This window comes from Temnothorax americanus, unplaced genomic scaffold, assembly GCF_048541705.1.
Source record: "Temnothorax americanus isolate GAGA-0224 unplaced genomic scaffold, ASM4854170v1 Scaffold4, whole genome shotgun sequence".
NCBI lineage: Eukaryota > Metazoa > Arthropoda > Insecta > Hymenoptera > Formicidae > Temnothorax > Temnothorax americanus.
The window spans coordinates 3,398,967-3,413,658 of NW_027509547.1; the positions used below are offsets into that span (position 1 = coordinate 3,398,967).

The window sequence follows — 14,692 nt, forward strand, 5'->3', positions numbered from 1 at the left end:
GTGCAAGGGTATTGCTTACGCACGGAAACGTGTAATTACAATGAGGTGATCATAGAATGTTCGCGGGATTTAACAGAGTTATCACAAGTATTTGTATAAATAATTTATCACTCTAGAGGGATGCTGTCAATAACAATCCTCGTGTGCCCGCGTTTTTATCGATTGTTATTCCAGAGGCGGGTCGCTATCGCGTAAATATTACCGCGCATCTGTTTTGAATCGGAGAAACGTCGGCAAAAGTGACAAATAGTAGAGCTTTTCTATACTGATAGAATTGTACTGATAGATTATAAATGTATTCATGTATACCTGCACATTTTTACTTAAATACATGTCATCTCGAGTGCAAGAATATTAATTATTAGTGCCATAACTTAATCGTATAGAGATTCGCATGTGTATCGCGATATCGGCAAAGTAATGATTTACGGTGTAAAATTCATTAAAGAAGAGTACTTTTCTTGCTTCATTCAGTTATATTTGATGCGATTAAAGAGCTCAATGAAGTAAATTTAATTAATTTTTTAAAGAGATTTTGAGAAAATGAGATTGGATTACAAATGTAAAATTAAAGTTAAAATTAAATGTGAAATTTAAAATTTTTCAAGTTCTGCTTATGTAAAAATTAAAAATCAAAGACTTGTAATGTTCTTGAACTAGAAATGTCGCATTGTTCGCAGAATTCGACTTCTTAATTAAACCTAGGAATAATGTAGGCTGATGGAAGGTTGACCGTGATCTGTCTGTTTAAGAATTTAACCTTTTAACTACAATCGCAATTGTTAATGAATCACAAGACGCATAAAGTTGCAGCCTCGTTTACATGATGGATCGCTGCCCTCCGCTTTAATTTCGTGACGCCTGCCTGACGTACTGCCAGTGTCATATACCGCGTTAAAGGGGCGAAGAGGCTCTTTAAAAAATAGCGGAGGACCGATGCGCGACGAGAGAAAAATATAACGATGAAAAATAATTCCATTGTGCGAATTACTATTTTGCACGTTTCCGGCTAACCGGCTTACATCCGTTCGCTTTGACACGTTCGAAGCGGCGAATATTTTGCTCCCGAGAATGGTGTAACGTAAAACTGCAGTTTTATCTCATAAAACCAGCATGAAGAAGAAGAAATAAAAAATGTATTTTTTAACTCAAAGAGTGCATGTCGAATCTGACAGTTATATTTTAGATATAATAAGAAAAAATTCAATATTCGATTCGAGCGTTCTCTTCACAACGCTTTTTATAAACTAAAATTTCTAGAGTTTACAGATACGTTTTTCAGAAATATTGGAAATCATCATTAGTTTTAAAGGAAATTAAAAGAGATTATTAAACGCCAATGAAATTGATAATGAAATTCTATTTTATTTAAATATATATAGAATTTATTTATAGGATAAAATATTTTGAACTGATTAACCGTAAATTGGCCGTATATATGTATATTAATAATAACAACGTATAAACGTACAACATGTGTAGATATCGTATTTTCAAAACGTGATTGAGAGCCTGTATTAATCACAAGCTCATCCGCTTGCAGCAGATGAAAATTTTTAGAGATATACAAGTTAACGCATGGATTCACCAGAGTGCGGAAAATCTCACGATTTAGTTTAATATGCTACTTGTAAGGATTTTAAAGCGGTATTGACTGAACGAACAATCTTGTATTTTGTACACCGAGAATCATGTCACGCAAAAGAATCACAAAGGAGGATACGTTTCGTGACAATTGTTTGATACGTTAATATCTTTGAAATTCAGATTGAAACGCGACGCGTACTAGCTAGAAACAAATGCAGATAATTGCAGGTGAACATACTAATTTCGCTATGTAATTTCGCACGTGCACACACACGCACGCACACACGCGCACTCAGCAAATTATTAGGGATGTCATTTGCGAATATCGATGAAAGTATCGAATGCCCTTCCACATCTAGCTGCTTTAAATCGGCACGTTAAATTACGCTATTACGCATAAAGCAATATTGCGGGATGCGTTCGACCGTGTATGGAGTAATTAAATGCGAAATGGGAATCCGGCAAGTGAAAGAAAGGGAGAGGGAACAATAATGCAGCCCACGTTAAATTCATTCAAGCTGCAAAACGGCCGGTGTTTAAATCTTTCCAAATCGTGAGATGAGATGAACGATGAGATACTCGGATGTACACATGCATTATACGCGTATGAAACGCATTACGGATGAAATTTTATACCTTGTATATTTGAGTTAAGCTGGATGAGCTTGGCTATGAAAAAGACGTGCTTTTACATATTGTCGGAAAATTGCAATAATAAAGGGAACAAGGGAAATATAATTTGATATAATAATTCGTTAAATCGTCGATTTATAAAATTTATAGCACCAGTAATGGTGCTATAATATGTATTATTTTCTTTCTTTTTTTTACATGGAAGCGGATTACACGCTTCGGTAACAGTAATAAAAAGAGCATTACTTGTGCACATTTCTCTTGATATAATTCTACCACATTATTTACAAATATAATATAGATCGATAATACAACATATTATTAATATAATTTGACCTAGTAATTCTTAGAAATTGATACTCAATTTATATGTTTCAGAAATTACACATCGGTTTCAAACAGCCCGCAGAGAAGTTCGGCAACTGCTACTGCAATATTTGTTACCCTGGTTGCACAACATGGAATTGGTCGATCCTAATGTACCGCCGCCGTCTAATCCTTTGAGTTATTATCAGGTGAATGAAGTTTATTATCGTGATCAACTTTGAAATAGCAGCGCAGCATTTTGCTTTGAAATTTTAGAAATCTGTGCTCTTTGCGCTTTTGCTTTTTGGATATAGTTTAATAGGGGTAATACACTCAGAGCTAAAAAAAATCGATACCCGGCGCCTCCAAGATCACTTTTTGCCTCCTTTCACTAAAAGTGGATCGCAATCGTGGTCCAAAATAATCCCGCTGGTGATCCAGATCACACGGGGGGCGTAGCTCAGATGGTAGAGCGCTCGCTTAGCATGCGAGAGGTACCGGGATCGATACCCGGCGCCTCCAACATTATTTTTTTTTTTCGAATCCTTTCACCGAAAGTAGATCACTTTTCTGAACTTGATTGATCTGGCTGCAGAATTGCATTATCAGGGGGCGTAGCTCAGATGGTAGAGCGCTCGCTTAGCATGCAAATTCTATAACGAGGTTTCGAAACCAAACTTGCCTTTTGCTTCGCAGGAAGGTCTGCTTTTATATACGCGGCTGGATGTATTTTAAATGCGAGAAAGCTCTTCTCGCCATGCGCTGCCAACCATCTGAGCCTACGCTCCCTGATAATGCAATTTTGCAGCAAGATCAATCGAGTTCAGAAAAGTGATCTATTTTCGGTGAAAGGATTCGAAAAAAAAAAGTAATGTTGGAGGCGCCGGGTATCGATCCCGGTACCTCTCGCATGCTAAGCGAGCGCTCTACCATCTGAGCTACGCCCCCCGTGTGATCTGGATCACCGGCGGGATTATTTTGGACCACGATTGCGATCCACTTTTAGTGAAAGGAGGCAAAAAGTGATCTTGGAGGCGCCGGGTATCGATCCCGGTACCTCTCGCATGCTAAGCGAGCGCTCTACCATCTGAGCTACGCCCCCCGTGTGATCTGGATCGTTAACGGGATCACTTTGGATCGTGATCGTGATCTATTTCCCAGGAAAAAGTTGCATATATAATTTTGCAAAATTTCTCAGAATTTATCTCATTGTTTGTGCGAAACAAACGAGCTACGTTCTTGTGATATATTTGATCTTCATTGATTAGCTTTGAAAATTGTGAATAATCTACCTTTGAATAGAAGCTTTAAATTTTATCTTGAAAATTTAAAGCTTGAAAATTGAAAATTTCAGTACTTATTCTTTGCACGCGCAAAAGAAACACATTGTTTTCATTCTCGGCGACACTCTCATCGATTTTATATAAAAATAATGTTCCATCATTCTAGACACGGTCAACGATTTTTATCTGACGATTGTGTACTTGATTTTCGGGGTGAATAATTCCACATATTTGGGATCACGCTGTTATTCCTTTGTAATTCGGGAAAATTGGACGTGAATGGATGCAAACGTGAATGGGACTTAAGCGTTTATTGAAACAAGTACCAAGCAGAGCTCCCGGGGAATGTAATACTGAACTGTGTATCGATTTCAATGGACTTGCAAATGCATCAATATAGCAATCGCGAGTAATTGCACGTGCAACGCGAAAACTCAATGATAAAATGTGGCGAGCGTAGTTGATTCTTTTGCGGAGAGTATTTAGTGATGAAATAGATGCTGTAGAATATACAATATAGTTTTCGGGAAAAATGCGATATTAATGCATTCTGAAAATGTACAATAGTATTTCGTATAAATATAAATTGATTCAATATCTGGTCAAATTCTCTTAGAGGTAAAGAATTCCCAGAAAAGACGCGACATGAGATTTTATCAAAAATATATGCAAATAACTTCGACAGAAATACGTGGTGAAATTTTGGCACAAGTAGAAAGATCGATGCCAATTTCCAATTTTCATGCGGCTGTCGTAATGATTTACTTAATCCCATTAATGATGAAGGACATAGCTCTAATATTAGATGATCTGGTTAGAATTCATGCGAGAACTGCAGAAATCATAAGTTGATGTATCAAGATCATTTTCTCCGTATCACGCTATTATCTAATGATAATCAAAGAGATTGTAGTCCTCTTATTGTAGAGAGAGATCGGGTGTTAAAGCCGCCGCTTTTTGTATGCGAGAAGCACCGGGATCGATACCCGACGTCTGAGATATCTTCTTTTGATAATTTTCCTTATCGTTAGTGATCGTAAGGGCTCTCTTGATCAGTTTGATTGCGAGCGTCGTAATTGAGATGATCGGTTGGAGTAATATGTCAGACGGTCGAGAAGATCATCCATTTAATAGAGAAAGGGCATAACGCCCATTGCATTTGTCCTCCAACGATGCTGCTCAATTATCGATGATGGTAATAATCTTGATCACCCCGATGGCTAGATGGACGAAACGAGAGAGTTGTAATTCAAGTAGTTATATCGAGAGCTTTTGTGCTTGGCATGCAAACAGTACTGTAATCGATTTTCCGATACCCGCGCCTTTCTTTCGATACTTTTACAATTGTCAGTAATAACGACGTCGTGATGTGCTGAATGATCGTTAGCTTGTTATTCCCTTTTATTTTGTAAGCGTAGGATAATCAAAGTTAACGAACTAATATTTTTCCGTTAATGCAGCTACTTTTAATCCCTTAACTGATTGATAAGATCTACTTTAATATTTTCCAATTTTGTGGGTATGTTCTCTTTTTTCAAATAAACTGTTTTAAAATATGATATTTTCTATGTTATAAATAAGGAAAAATAGTATTTTAGGATAATTATGGAATTTTATGCCCACTTTTGCAACGTGTATTTTGTTGAAATAGTTTTATTTGCCCGGGGATTCATAAAAGATACGCTTTTGCATTTCCGCGGTATGTCTTAATTAATTTATGTATTCACAGTATTACACGAGCGATGTGACACGTGGAGGAACGCGCAGAGAAGGCTGGGGCAGTGCAGAAGCGACAGAGATGGTGCTCAACAATCTCTTCTACATCACAGCGAAGTTCTCGGACGAGCATCCTAAAGAGACGGAAGAGCTTTGGGCGACTCTGTGTGGTTGTTGGCCGAACAATCTCAAAGTTATAATCCGCTATTTGATTATCGTCTCGGGAATGGCACCTCAGGAGTTGCTACCATACGTGAGTGAGATTTTTAGAATAGGTTTATTTGCGAACGACAAGGTAATAAAAATATTTAATCACTAGGCAAAGCGTGTGGTATTGTATCTGGCGCGGGCTCGTCCGGATCGTCTTGTCGACGAAATGATGACGGAATTGGAGACGGTAGAGACCCTGAATTGCTTGATCGAGCGAACGGAAACGCCGCCCTTCTATCGGCTTACCAGCATGAGAAAAGCCTCGTCGCATAGCGACGCGCCCGCCGCCGATCCTGCAAATCCTCCCCGCGATCTCGGCGTTGAAAAAGGCACCATTCATACGAAAAGGCACTCTGGCGAAGATCCCGTCAAAACCGGGTGAGAGATGTTTATTGAAATACATTACTTAAGTTGAGATTCCATGGTTTCATAGTGAAATCTCTTTATTTTTTACGAAAGCATAAAAGAATGTTGAAGCATAACTAATTTCGTGAAATGATTATTTTATGGTATCGCAAAAAAAAATTAATCTCAAGACACTCGAATTCTTCTTCCGCAGCTCGAAATCCGATACCGCTCTCCGAGCACTCGCGGGGTTTCAAACTCCAAGGGCAGAAAAGACGAGGACTGCGAGCGGTCCGCCAGTTCTTCCAGATGATCTATCAACTCCCACGACGGAAGCCGAGGTACGTTACTCTATATTGGAACTTGATTTATTATCGTAAAAAGTTCATAAATTTATATGAAAGGTTTTGCTGCTCTAAACGACAAGACGACGAATAAAAATACATGAAAGCTTGAGAGAGAGCATGTAATGCATCTTAACAGGACAGTTCAATACGAAAGTAATTAATTATTTTTTTTTTTAGTTAACTACCGACGAGTCGTGTTACGTCGCTCGTAACGGACCCGTTGGGGTGAACGGAAAGATGCCGTGCGTCGACGAGAAGTTCGATATTCCTCAACCGCATCCCTTGCCGATGCCGGAATACGGCGGGTACTTTGCTCCTCTGACTGAATACCTGCCCGATAGTTCTCAGCCGATAAGCGGATTTCACAGGTGCGATTGCAAGCTACTGTATTTTATTAGCTTTGTCTTAATAACGCGCGTTAATAACCCGATGTTGCTGTAATTCCTCAGATGTAACATCGCCGTGATGCTGCTCACCGACGTCGTTATCGACGGAATCCAGCTCGATTGGGCTATACACGTCCCCTTAATGCTGCATATAGTCTTTCTCGGTCTGGATCATTCAAGACCGTTAGTGCGAGACCACTGCCGTTGCTTGCTGCTTAACTTGCTGGTCGTGCTTGGCGATCATCGCGATCACCTGGGCGTGGCGCGCGTGCTGCTCGCCTCGAAGACGGAGCAATTGGGATTGGGTTTGTCCACCCCGACTCTCCCAGTGCTGGAACACAATTTCACGGAAATGGACCCGGAGTTCGACAGTTATCTGTACGGTCCTCCCGCAGCCCCACCGCCGACGACGCCACCACCATCGTCGTCGCCACCTCCACCCTCTTCGCCGCCGCCTCCGCCACCTCCTCCTCCGCCGCCGCCGCCACCACCTATGCCCCCCGAGTCCTCAGCGTCTCAGCCGGCACCTCCACCACCCCCGCCGCCGCCTCCTCCCCCACCGTTACCGTCTTCCTCAGTTGCAGACGGTACATCCACTCACTCGTCTTTGTCGAATTCGACGTCAACCCCGCCGATGTCGATGAACCATTCTAATCAGACGGATGATAGTAAAGATTATGGAAATTCTCACTACGGTAAAATACCCGGATGTACTATACAAATTAGTTTTTACTTTGTGCTTATAAAAAATGTTATAGAGATAAAAAACGATTTTTTGCAGAACCAGCGGTGTGCAATAGCTGGCCGGCCTCGAGCGGGATGGCGACGAACGCGGTACCGCCTGTTATTGTAACGCCGGAGGACGTACATAATTGGACCGGTCCTCAGCCGGGTCCCAATATGCCGATACAAGACGTCATTAAGTCCTTGATCAATTTCTTAGCCTCCAGGTATATGCACATAAACTACATATTCGGGAGAATAAAATTTCTAATTGAATATTATCTTCCATGACAGAACAAATCAACCACTGTGGAATTACGAGGATATGACTGCCAAAGTATGGTGGGTGCGTAGCGCCGAGCAACTCACAATATTATTGCGGCACGTATTACGTGTCTTTAGAGACTCCTTGCCCCACGCGTTAGTCAGTCAGAGATGGGCGCAAACGGCGCTGCAATTAGGCCTCTCCTGCTCGTCCAGACACTACGCAGGGAGATCGTTACAAGTTTTTCGAGCGTTGCGCGTTCCCATAACGTCTAGGATGCTGTCTGATATCTTATCTAGGCTGGTGGAGACAGTTGCCGAGCAAGGTGAAGACATGCAGGTACCGACAGTTTTCTTGTTGATATAATTGCTTTTATTTAAAACAATGTAGTCGATAATAATTATATAAAGAATTTTAAGTTGATTGGCATCCCGAATATTTTACATGATTATATTATTATTATTATTATAATTTTTATCAGGGATATGTAACGGAGTTGTTGCTAACGTTGGAAGCAGCTGTCGATTCGCTCGAGTCAGACTTTAGACCGCTGGATTTCATGAAAGAAATCTTCAAATCGACGCCTAATTTGAACAACAAGGATCCCGTATCGGGAATTGTAATCGGGGGGAAGCGCAGTCCAGGAGGCGGAAATGGATACCCAGCTGGGCCACACATGTTCTCTCATTTGAATCAAGGCGGACATACGAGAAGCACTAGCTACTCGGTTAGTTACTGTATGAAGAGGTCCAGCGGTGGAAATTCCGCGACTAACGATATAAAAGGTCATTATTATAATCAACAGTTCTTGTAATACTCAATACAAGCTTTTTGTCTGTATACAAATTAAATTTCAATTTTAATTCACCGATTTTTTAAATAAATATTTTTGTCCGCAGAACTGGAGAACAGAACTGGCGGTAACAAGTATCCTAACTCGAATCTGTCTAGATCAAGATCAGCGCAGTCCTTGAAATTACTGGGTGACTCCGCCACGCAGGACGATAAGATGACAATACTAGCGCAACTGTTCTGGCTATCTGTATCCTTGCTGGAATCGGATTACGAGCACGAGTTTCTTCTGGCACTGCGGCTACTCAGTCGCGTGCTGCACAGGCTACCGCTGGATCGACCAGACGCCCGGGACAAGGTTGAGAAATTGCAACAGCAATTGCGGTGGTCCTCGTTTCCTGGTGTCCACGCGCTACTATTGAAAGGATGCACCAGTCCGAATACATACGAACCAGTTGTTACGCTGCTGTCTCAATTTACGCCTCTGTTAGATCTACCAGTGGTCGACCCTACGCAAAGCCTCGCATTTCCGATGAATGTTGTATCATTGCTGCCTTATATGCTGTTGAATTATGAAGACGCCAACGAACTCTGCATCAGAAGCGCCGAAAACATTGCGCAAGTAAGGCGCTTTTTGTATATTTACTTTTTTCTACGTCGACAAATAAAAAGCATTACATGCAATTGCTAATTTACGTTTTGCGCTTATTCATTGGCGTCTTTTTTCAAATTTCTCTCGCAGGTAAGCGCAGAAAAGGGGAAAAAATTGGAGAACCTTGGTACAGTCATGACGTTGTACAGTCGGCGTACTTTCAGCAAGGAAAGCTTCCAGTGGACTAAATGCGTAGTGAAATATCTTTACGATTCCTACGCTCATCTTAGTTTCAACATGCTTGCTTTCCTCGTGGAAGTACTGGAGAAAGGTCCAAGCAATGTAGCGTTGCCGGTACTCAGTATTATACATTGCATGTTGCATTACGTGGATCTGGCGTCTCCAGCTGCGCAACCGATCAATACCGAACTGTTGAGAGTGATCTCTAAATACGTCGAGGTAAACTATCCAAGTATTTAATTAATTTCATAATCAAACATTTATAATTCGATGATCACAGGAGTATGTATGTGCAATTGACTATAATTTTGTTTATCTAATAAACAAGCTGTTTCAGGGCACTCAATGGAAAGAAGCGTTGAAAATTTTAAAGCTTGTAGTAACAAGATCGTCGACACTCGTTGCGCCGCCGATCTCGATGCACGGTTCATCCTGGGATTCTTCGCTATCATCACCGCATCCTAGCTTCACCGACACGGAGATATTTACCAAGAAAGAACTACCGGGTAAATCGACATCTCCGTAAATGAATTAATTAATGCGTATTTATTTTCCCTGGATGTACATTATCTTTTGTTTTCTTTTTTTGCAACGCGGCATGCATGCATGGCACGGATTATTTATCGCACAACACAACAGGTTGCGATAAGAATAACAATAGTGATTGATAATCTTTCCCTAAAATAAAATTATTTTTTTAAGTTCCACATACTTCAAATTATATTATGTTATCTTAAATATGTACACACATTTATGCTCCCACGATTATTGGGATTTTAAGATATGTATCTGGAAGCTTTTTCAGCTAAAATATTTTATAAAATGTAGCAAACATTGTGTTTTATTTTTGTCATGTAGAAACATAGATACACACAATTTTAATTAATCATATTTTTCAATATTTGTAATACTTTTGTACTGTTTTATTTTGATGAATAGGAAGAACAATGGACTTCACGTTTGATCTGTCTCAAACACCAGTGATCGGCAGACGTTGGCTGATACGTCAAGGTACTGAAGAAAAATCGATTGGTTCTCCACGCTGTTCATTATCTCTATCGCCGGGGGATAGTAGCGCCATTGCCGGATGGAAGAGACCATGGATGTCGCAGGTATAGTTATTAAATTCAAACAAGAATTGAATTAAAATATAGATCTGATTAGAAATTGACAAAACTTATGTGTGGAAAGTTTAACGTAATGTCGTGTATAAATTATGCATTTATGATGTATAATCGATTTTTTTTTCAATAGGGCCGAGTCAGGGAATGCTTGGTAAATCTCTTGACGACATGTGGACAAAGAGTCGGTTTACCGAAGAGCCCATCGGTACGTTTTTCAATTATTAATTCGAGTAGTGTAAACATATCCTTATCCTATGGTTTATCCTATGCGAATAATATAGTTACGTATATTTATATACAATTATACATTATTTTATTTTAAATTATATCTTAAAATATTTATATTTTGTAAATTTCTTTCTTAAGAGATAAATTTACATAAATATAGATATTTTAAAGCGTTATTTAAAATGAAATAATGTAATTGTGTAATAGATACATATGTATGTATGTATATATAATTAGTAAACATATGGTCACATCGGAACATGCCGTAGCATGCTTCACAGCGGAAGGCGGGCACGTTTTTCGAGCATTTTTAATTTATTACAACTTTAGAAAATAAAATCTAAACGACTAATGATCATCTGACATTTTTGGGGCTCTGGAGTCACCGCCTGAAGTGTTGATATATAATTAAGAATCATCCTGTACATCTTACAAAAATCAACTGATTCATTATGTACCCCTTTTTAGGATGAGCACATTAGTTCAATGACATTGTATAGTAAGGTAAAGGGTTAATTATAAATGCAATCTGCACACCCGCTGTAATTCGCAATAACGCAAGTACTTGTAATTAATTGCAATGTTCTGTGAGTCGTTCCACGCTTCAGTCAGCTTTATAAAAGTATTTTTACTCGCACATTGTTGCAGGTGTAATAAAACGTTTGTACAAGATGTTATAAAGCGGTAGTAGTATAATTTTACAGCACAGCTATCTGAAATCTATTATCTTCCCACACGCTTTGTCGTTTATTGTATTATATATGAAATTATCTGTATAAATGTATAATAGGAAATATTTTTACGTATTCTTTCCAGTTGTAGGATACATAGATTCTGTAATTTTTTGATGTGAAACAATCATTGTTTTTTATTAATATGTACATAGTTATATGCAGGCGACTCCATTACATTATTGCATTAATTTTTTGAAAACTTGATAATAGAGCATTATATTGTTATTTATCTTTCAGCATTTACAAATTTGACACGTTATTAGAGTTTGATTTATAATATTAAAGTTATTAGTCTTTAATATTAATATAATTACAATTAATTTATTAGGTTCTGAAGGAAATTGCGATAGCTCCAGAGCACTTTGTATATATAATTAGTAATTGTATATAATACGTGTATGCACAATTGAATATTTTAAGCAAATTCGCATAGTCAGTCGGAATTAAGACATATTGAAGGCAAATTCCAATCGAGGGATTTAATTAAGAAGCAGCGAAATATAAGTGAATTCCATAATATTGAGTACTATTTAGTGTCATAGTAATTTTTGTCCATCCAAAAAAAATACGAGATGCCGTAGTTATTGACTTTATATTCATGAATTTGTCACTTATGTATATTTGCTTCTAATCCCTCACAAATTTCTTTGCGTTTACATATATATATTTTGTTTACATTATTAAATCACGTTTTTATAAATTCAGGTCATATTCAGTCAAAGTTCGGACTTGATGGAAAGACAGTCATCCATGGCTTCTTCAACGGAAGAGGTTTCCGGCGCGAATAACGATTTGAGCGGAGGATCCAGACGAGACGACGAGCAGTTCGGCGTATTTAAGGACTTCGATTTCCTTGAATATGAGAGCGAAAGCGTCGAGGTAAGCCCATGATGTTTTGCCTTCTAAATAGAGAATGCTAATTTCATTTTTTTTTTGTTGAACTTTATAGGGTGAGAGTACGGACAACTTTAACTGGGGAGTTCGACGTCGTCCTCTTAGCGAGGGAGAAGAACGAGAACCCAGTTTGCGACAGTTCGAGGAAAGTTTAAGTGAGAAAACGCCGTCATCCAGCAAACACACAACGCGGGTAAATATGTAAAAAATTAAAAATTAGTTTTACTACACGTAATTTTATATTTTTTGCCATTTTTAAAATACTTGTATTAATAAAATTTGGAATGTACGCAGCGCGGTGTCGCCGAAGAATCATCGGACGACGAAGCAGGATCAGAATCACCCTTGGACGAAGTACCAGGTGGATCCGGAACGGGGCAGGAGGCGAACAGCATCCCAGGAATGTTCCCGCCGTCTTCTCTCTCGTTGATACCTAGTCGCACGCGTCACGACTCATCCACAAGGTCTGACACATCGTAAGTTTCTGTATAGAAACCTCTGGAAACGCGTATATTAATCGTTTCATTTCGGATCTTTCACCTATAGCGGTTCGAGTGCGGGAGATCTCGGAGATGTGACGCCCTGCAACGCGTCACCTAACTTATCCGCGTTGATGCCCTTCCGACAGGTCGTACGAGACGATGCCGAAGAGATCTGGAGACAGCAAATTCAAAGTCTCATTACTCAAGCTCCGTACAATACTTTGAGCTTCTTTCAATTGCTGAGCAAGATCTTGAGGGTAAATATTGCTTTAAAAAATATATAATTTATTTTATTAAAAAATGTTGAATTTTACAAAAGATCAATCGATTGTCACTTTTCCTAATGAAATTGTTGTGTTTCATAGGATGTGAGCAGTAAATCTGTTGGTCTCACACGCGAGGCAAGTGCTTTGCTTTGTAATGGCAGCTCGGCTTCAGCTCACTTGGGTTGCCATTTATCTGCTCATGCTGAGCTACTTAGTTCGAAAGCCGAACCGCCTTTGGTATGGTTTTCGGTAGCCATATTCGCGAATCAGCGGCTAAACGAAACGTTGCGCTTTGGAATGCTGGAGATACAGGAACATCTGGAAACATTTCTCGATAGGAAAGATCATGCTACGGAAGTAAGTTTTGTCGAGATACTCGACAACGACTGTTTGAGATAAGACACTATAATATTTGTTTTCCTTTCAGTGCTTGGAGGCAGCTAAAGCAACCGTTAAGCTTCAGGCCTTAGGCGGGAGTCACACCACGGAAGCGGGCGTCGAGGAGATGCTGTTGGACCTAGGGAGAGCGCTGTACAAACTGCACTTCCAGCTACTTTTGTTGATCGAAGCATCGAACAAAATGCTAGGGGCGCTAATGAACACCGCTAGAAACGTACAGATTCCTTTGCAAGATCTATCTATTGAGATCGCAAATATGAAGATAGCATTAAGCAGAGCGCTCGAAGAAAGCACCGAAAGCGAACGAGGGACACCGACTCCGACACCCAGTCCTAGTCCTCTTCCGGGTTCTGGAGCCGTGGAAGAAGTCGCCAGAATCGCCGAACTTCTAAGAAATGCACGATGGTGTCCAGCGCTCGAAGCCGTGAGACTGCACAGGGCACAATGGCCCGGAGACCCCTTTCACGATGACGATGACGTAACAACTGCCGTTAATATGTACTGCAAATACATAGGTCAAGAAAGATCGGGTGAGTTTAATAGATAATCAATAATACTTAAATACAGTTACACATCATCTCAATCTTTTTTATTGGCTGTATGATGTCACTATATCGTTAATTCTTGGAATATTTGCGTGATTTACACTTTTAAACATAGCAATAGATGAAATATATATTGACATATATTTTGCATATGAATTTCAGACATATTCGTGGTAACAAGGAAGGATGAAGAGATGTCAGAAATATTTGGCAGACTGATGGAAAGTCTGTTCGAAGTACTGGCGGCCGTGACAGGATTGGAAGCGTCTACAAAGGCCGCGCGCAATCAGCATGACTCTAATCACTCGAAAAACGATTGTTAATATAAGCTTTAATCACATAGTATTACGAATCGTTCTCGTATAGATTAAGTCGGCACATATATACATATTTAATTGTCGTACATACGTATGTAGATGTCTTGTATACGACGGTAGGTAAATGTATGTATATACATATATCACGAGAAAAAGTTCTTAGATCCGTCGTTCCGTTTTTTTTTCTTTTTTATGCGAAGAACGCAACGAATCGTTATCGATTGTAAATTTGGCGAAATAAATCATCGAAATCTTTCGAGGATGACGTTTTGAAATTC

General features: G+C 39.5%; 1 protein-coding gene and 3 non-coding genes across 10 annotated transcripts in view; 2 read left to right on the forward strand and 2 right to left on the reverse strand.

Annotated features, from left to right (window-relative positions):
* Window positions 1-14,689, forward strand: part of Fry (microtubule binding protein furry) — a 30,443-nt gene extending 15,754 nt beyond the window's left edge. For 3 of the 7 annotated variants that reach the window (XM_077415787.1, XM_077415785.1, XM_077415790.1), the window contains 21 exons: window positions 2,599-2,735; window positions 5,539-5,778; window positions 5,845-6,113; window positions 6,295-6,421; window positions 6,605-6,795; window positions 6,877-7,508; window positions 7,595-7,763; window positions 7,831-8,140; window positions 8,283-8,586; window positions 8,701-9,215; window positions 9,336-9,644; window positions 9,754-9,931; window positions 10,365-10,537; window positions 10,680-10,754; window positions 12,217-12,390; window positions 12,461-12,598; window positions 12,700-12,881; window positions 12,952-13,144; window positions 13,253-13,510; window positions 13,581-14,082; window positions 14,260-14,689. In XM_077415787.1, coding sequence (XP_077271913.1) covers window positions 2,599-2,735; window positions 5,539-5,778; window positions 5,845-6,113; window positions 6,295-6,421; window positions 6,605-6,795; window positions 6,877-7,508; window positions 7,595-7,763; window positions 7,831-8,140; window positions 8,283-8,586; window positions 8,701-9,215; window positions 9,336-9,644; window positions 9,754-9,931; window positions 10,365-10,537; window positions 10,680-10,754; window positions 12,217-12,390; window positions 12,461-12,598; window positions 12,700-12,881; window positions 12,952-13,144; window positions 13,253-13,510; window positions 13,581-14,082; window positions 14,260-14,420 — 5,237 coding nt within the window. In that variant the 3' untranslated portion in view covers window positions 14,421-14,689. Of the gene's footprint in view, window positions 1-2,598; window positions 2,736-5,538; window positions 5,779-5,844; window positions 6,114-6,294; window positions 6,422-6,604; window positions 6,796-6,876; window positions 7,509-7,594; window positions 7,764-7,830; window positions 8,141-8,282; window positions 8,587-8,700; window positions 9,216-9,335; window positions 9,645-9,753; window positions 9,932-10,064; window positions 10,299-10,364; window positions 10,538-10,679; window positions 10,755-12,216; window positions 12,391-12,460; window positions 12,599-12,699; window positions 12,882-12,951; window positions 13,145-13,252; window positions 13,511-13,580; window positions 14,083-14,259 lie in introns of those variants that run through there. The other 4 variants (XM_077415788.1, XM_077415792.1, XM_077415789.1 and 1 more) reach the window with 3 other exon arrangements.
* Window positions 2,976-3,048, forward strand: Trnaa-agc (transfer RNA alanine (anticodon AGC)). The gene has a single exon. It is a non-coding gene; the product is annotated as a tRNA-Ala (tRNA).
* Trnaa-agc (transfer RNA alanine (anticodon AGC)) lies at window positions 3,402-3,474 on the reverse strand. The gene has a single exon. It is a non-coding gene; the product is annotated as a tRNA-Ala (tRNA).
* On the reverse strand, window positions 3,556-3,628 carry Trnaa-agc (transfer RNA alanine (anticodon AGC)). The gene has a single exon. It is a non-coding gene; the product is annotated as a tRNA-Ala (tRNA).
* Window positions 14,690-14,692: the final 3 nt, after the last annotated feature.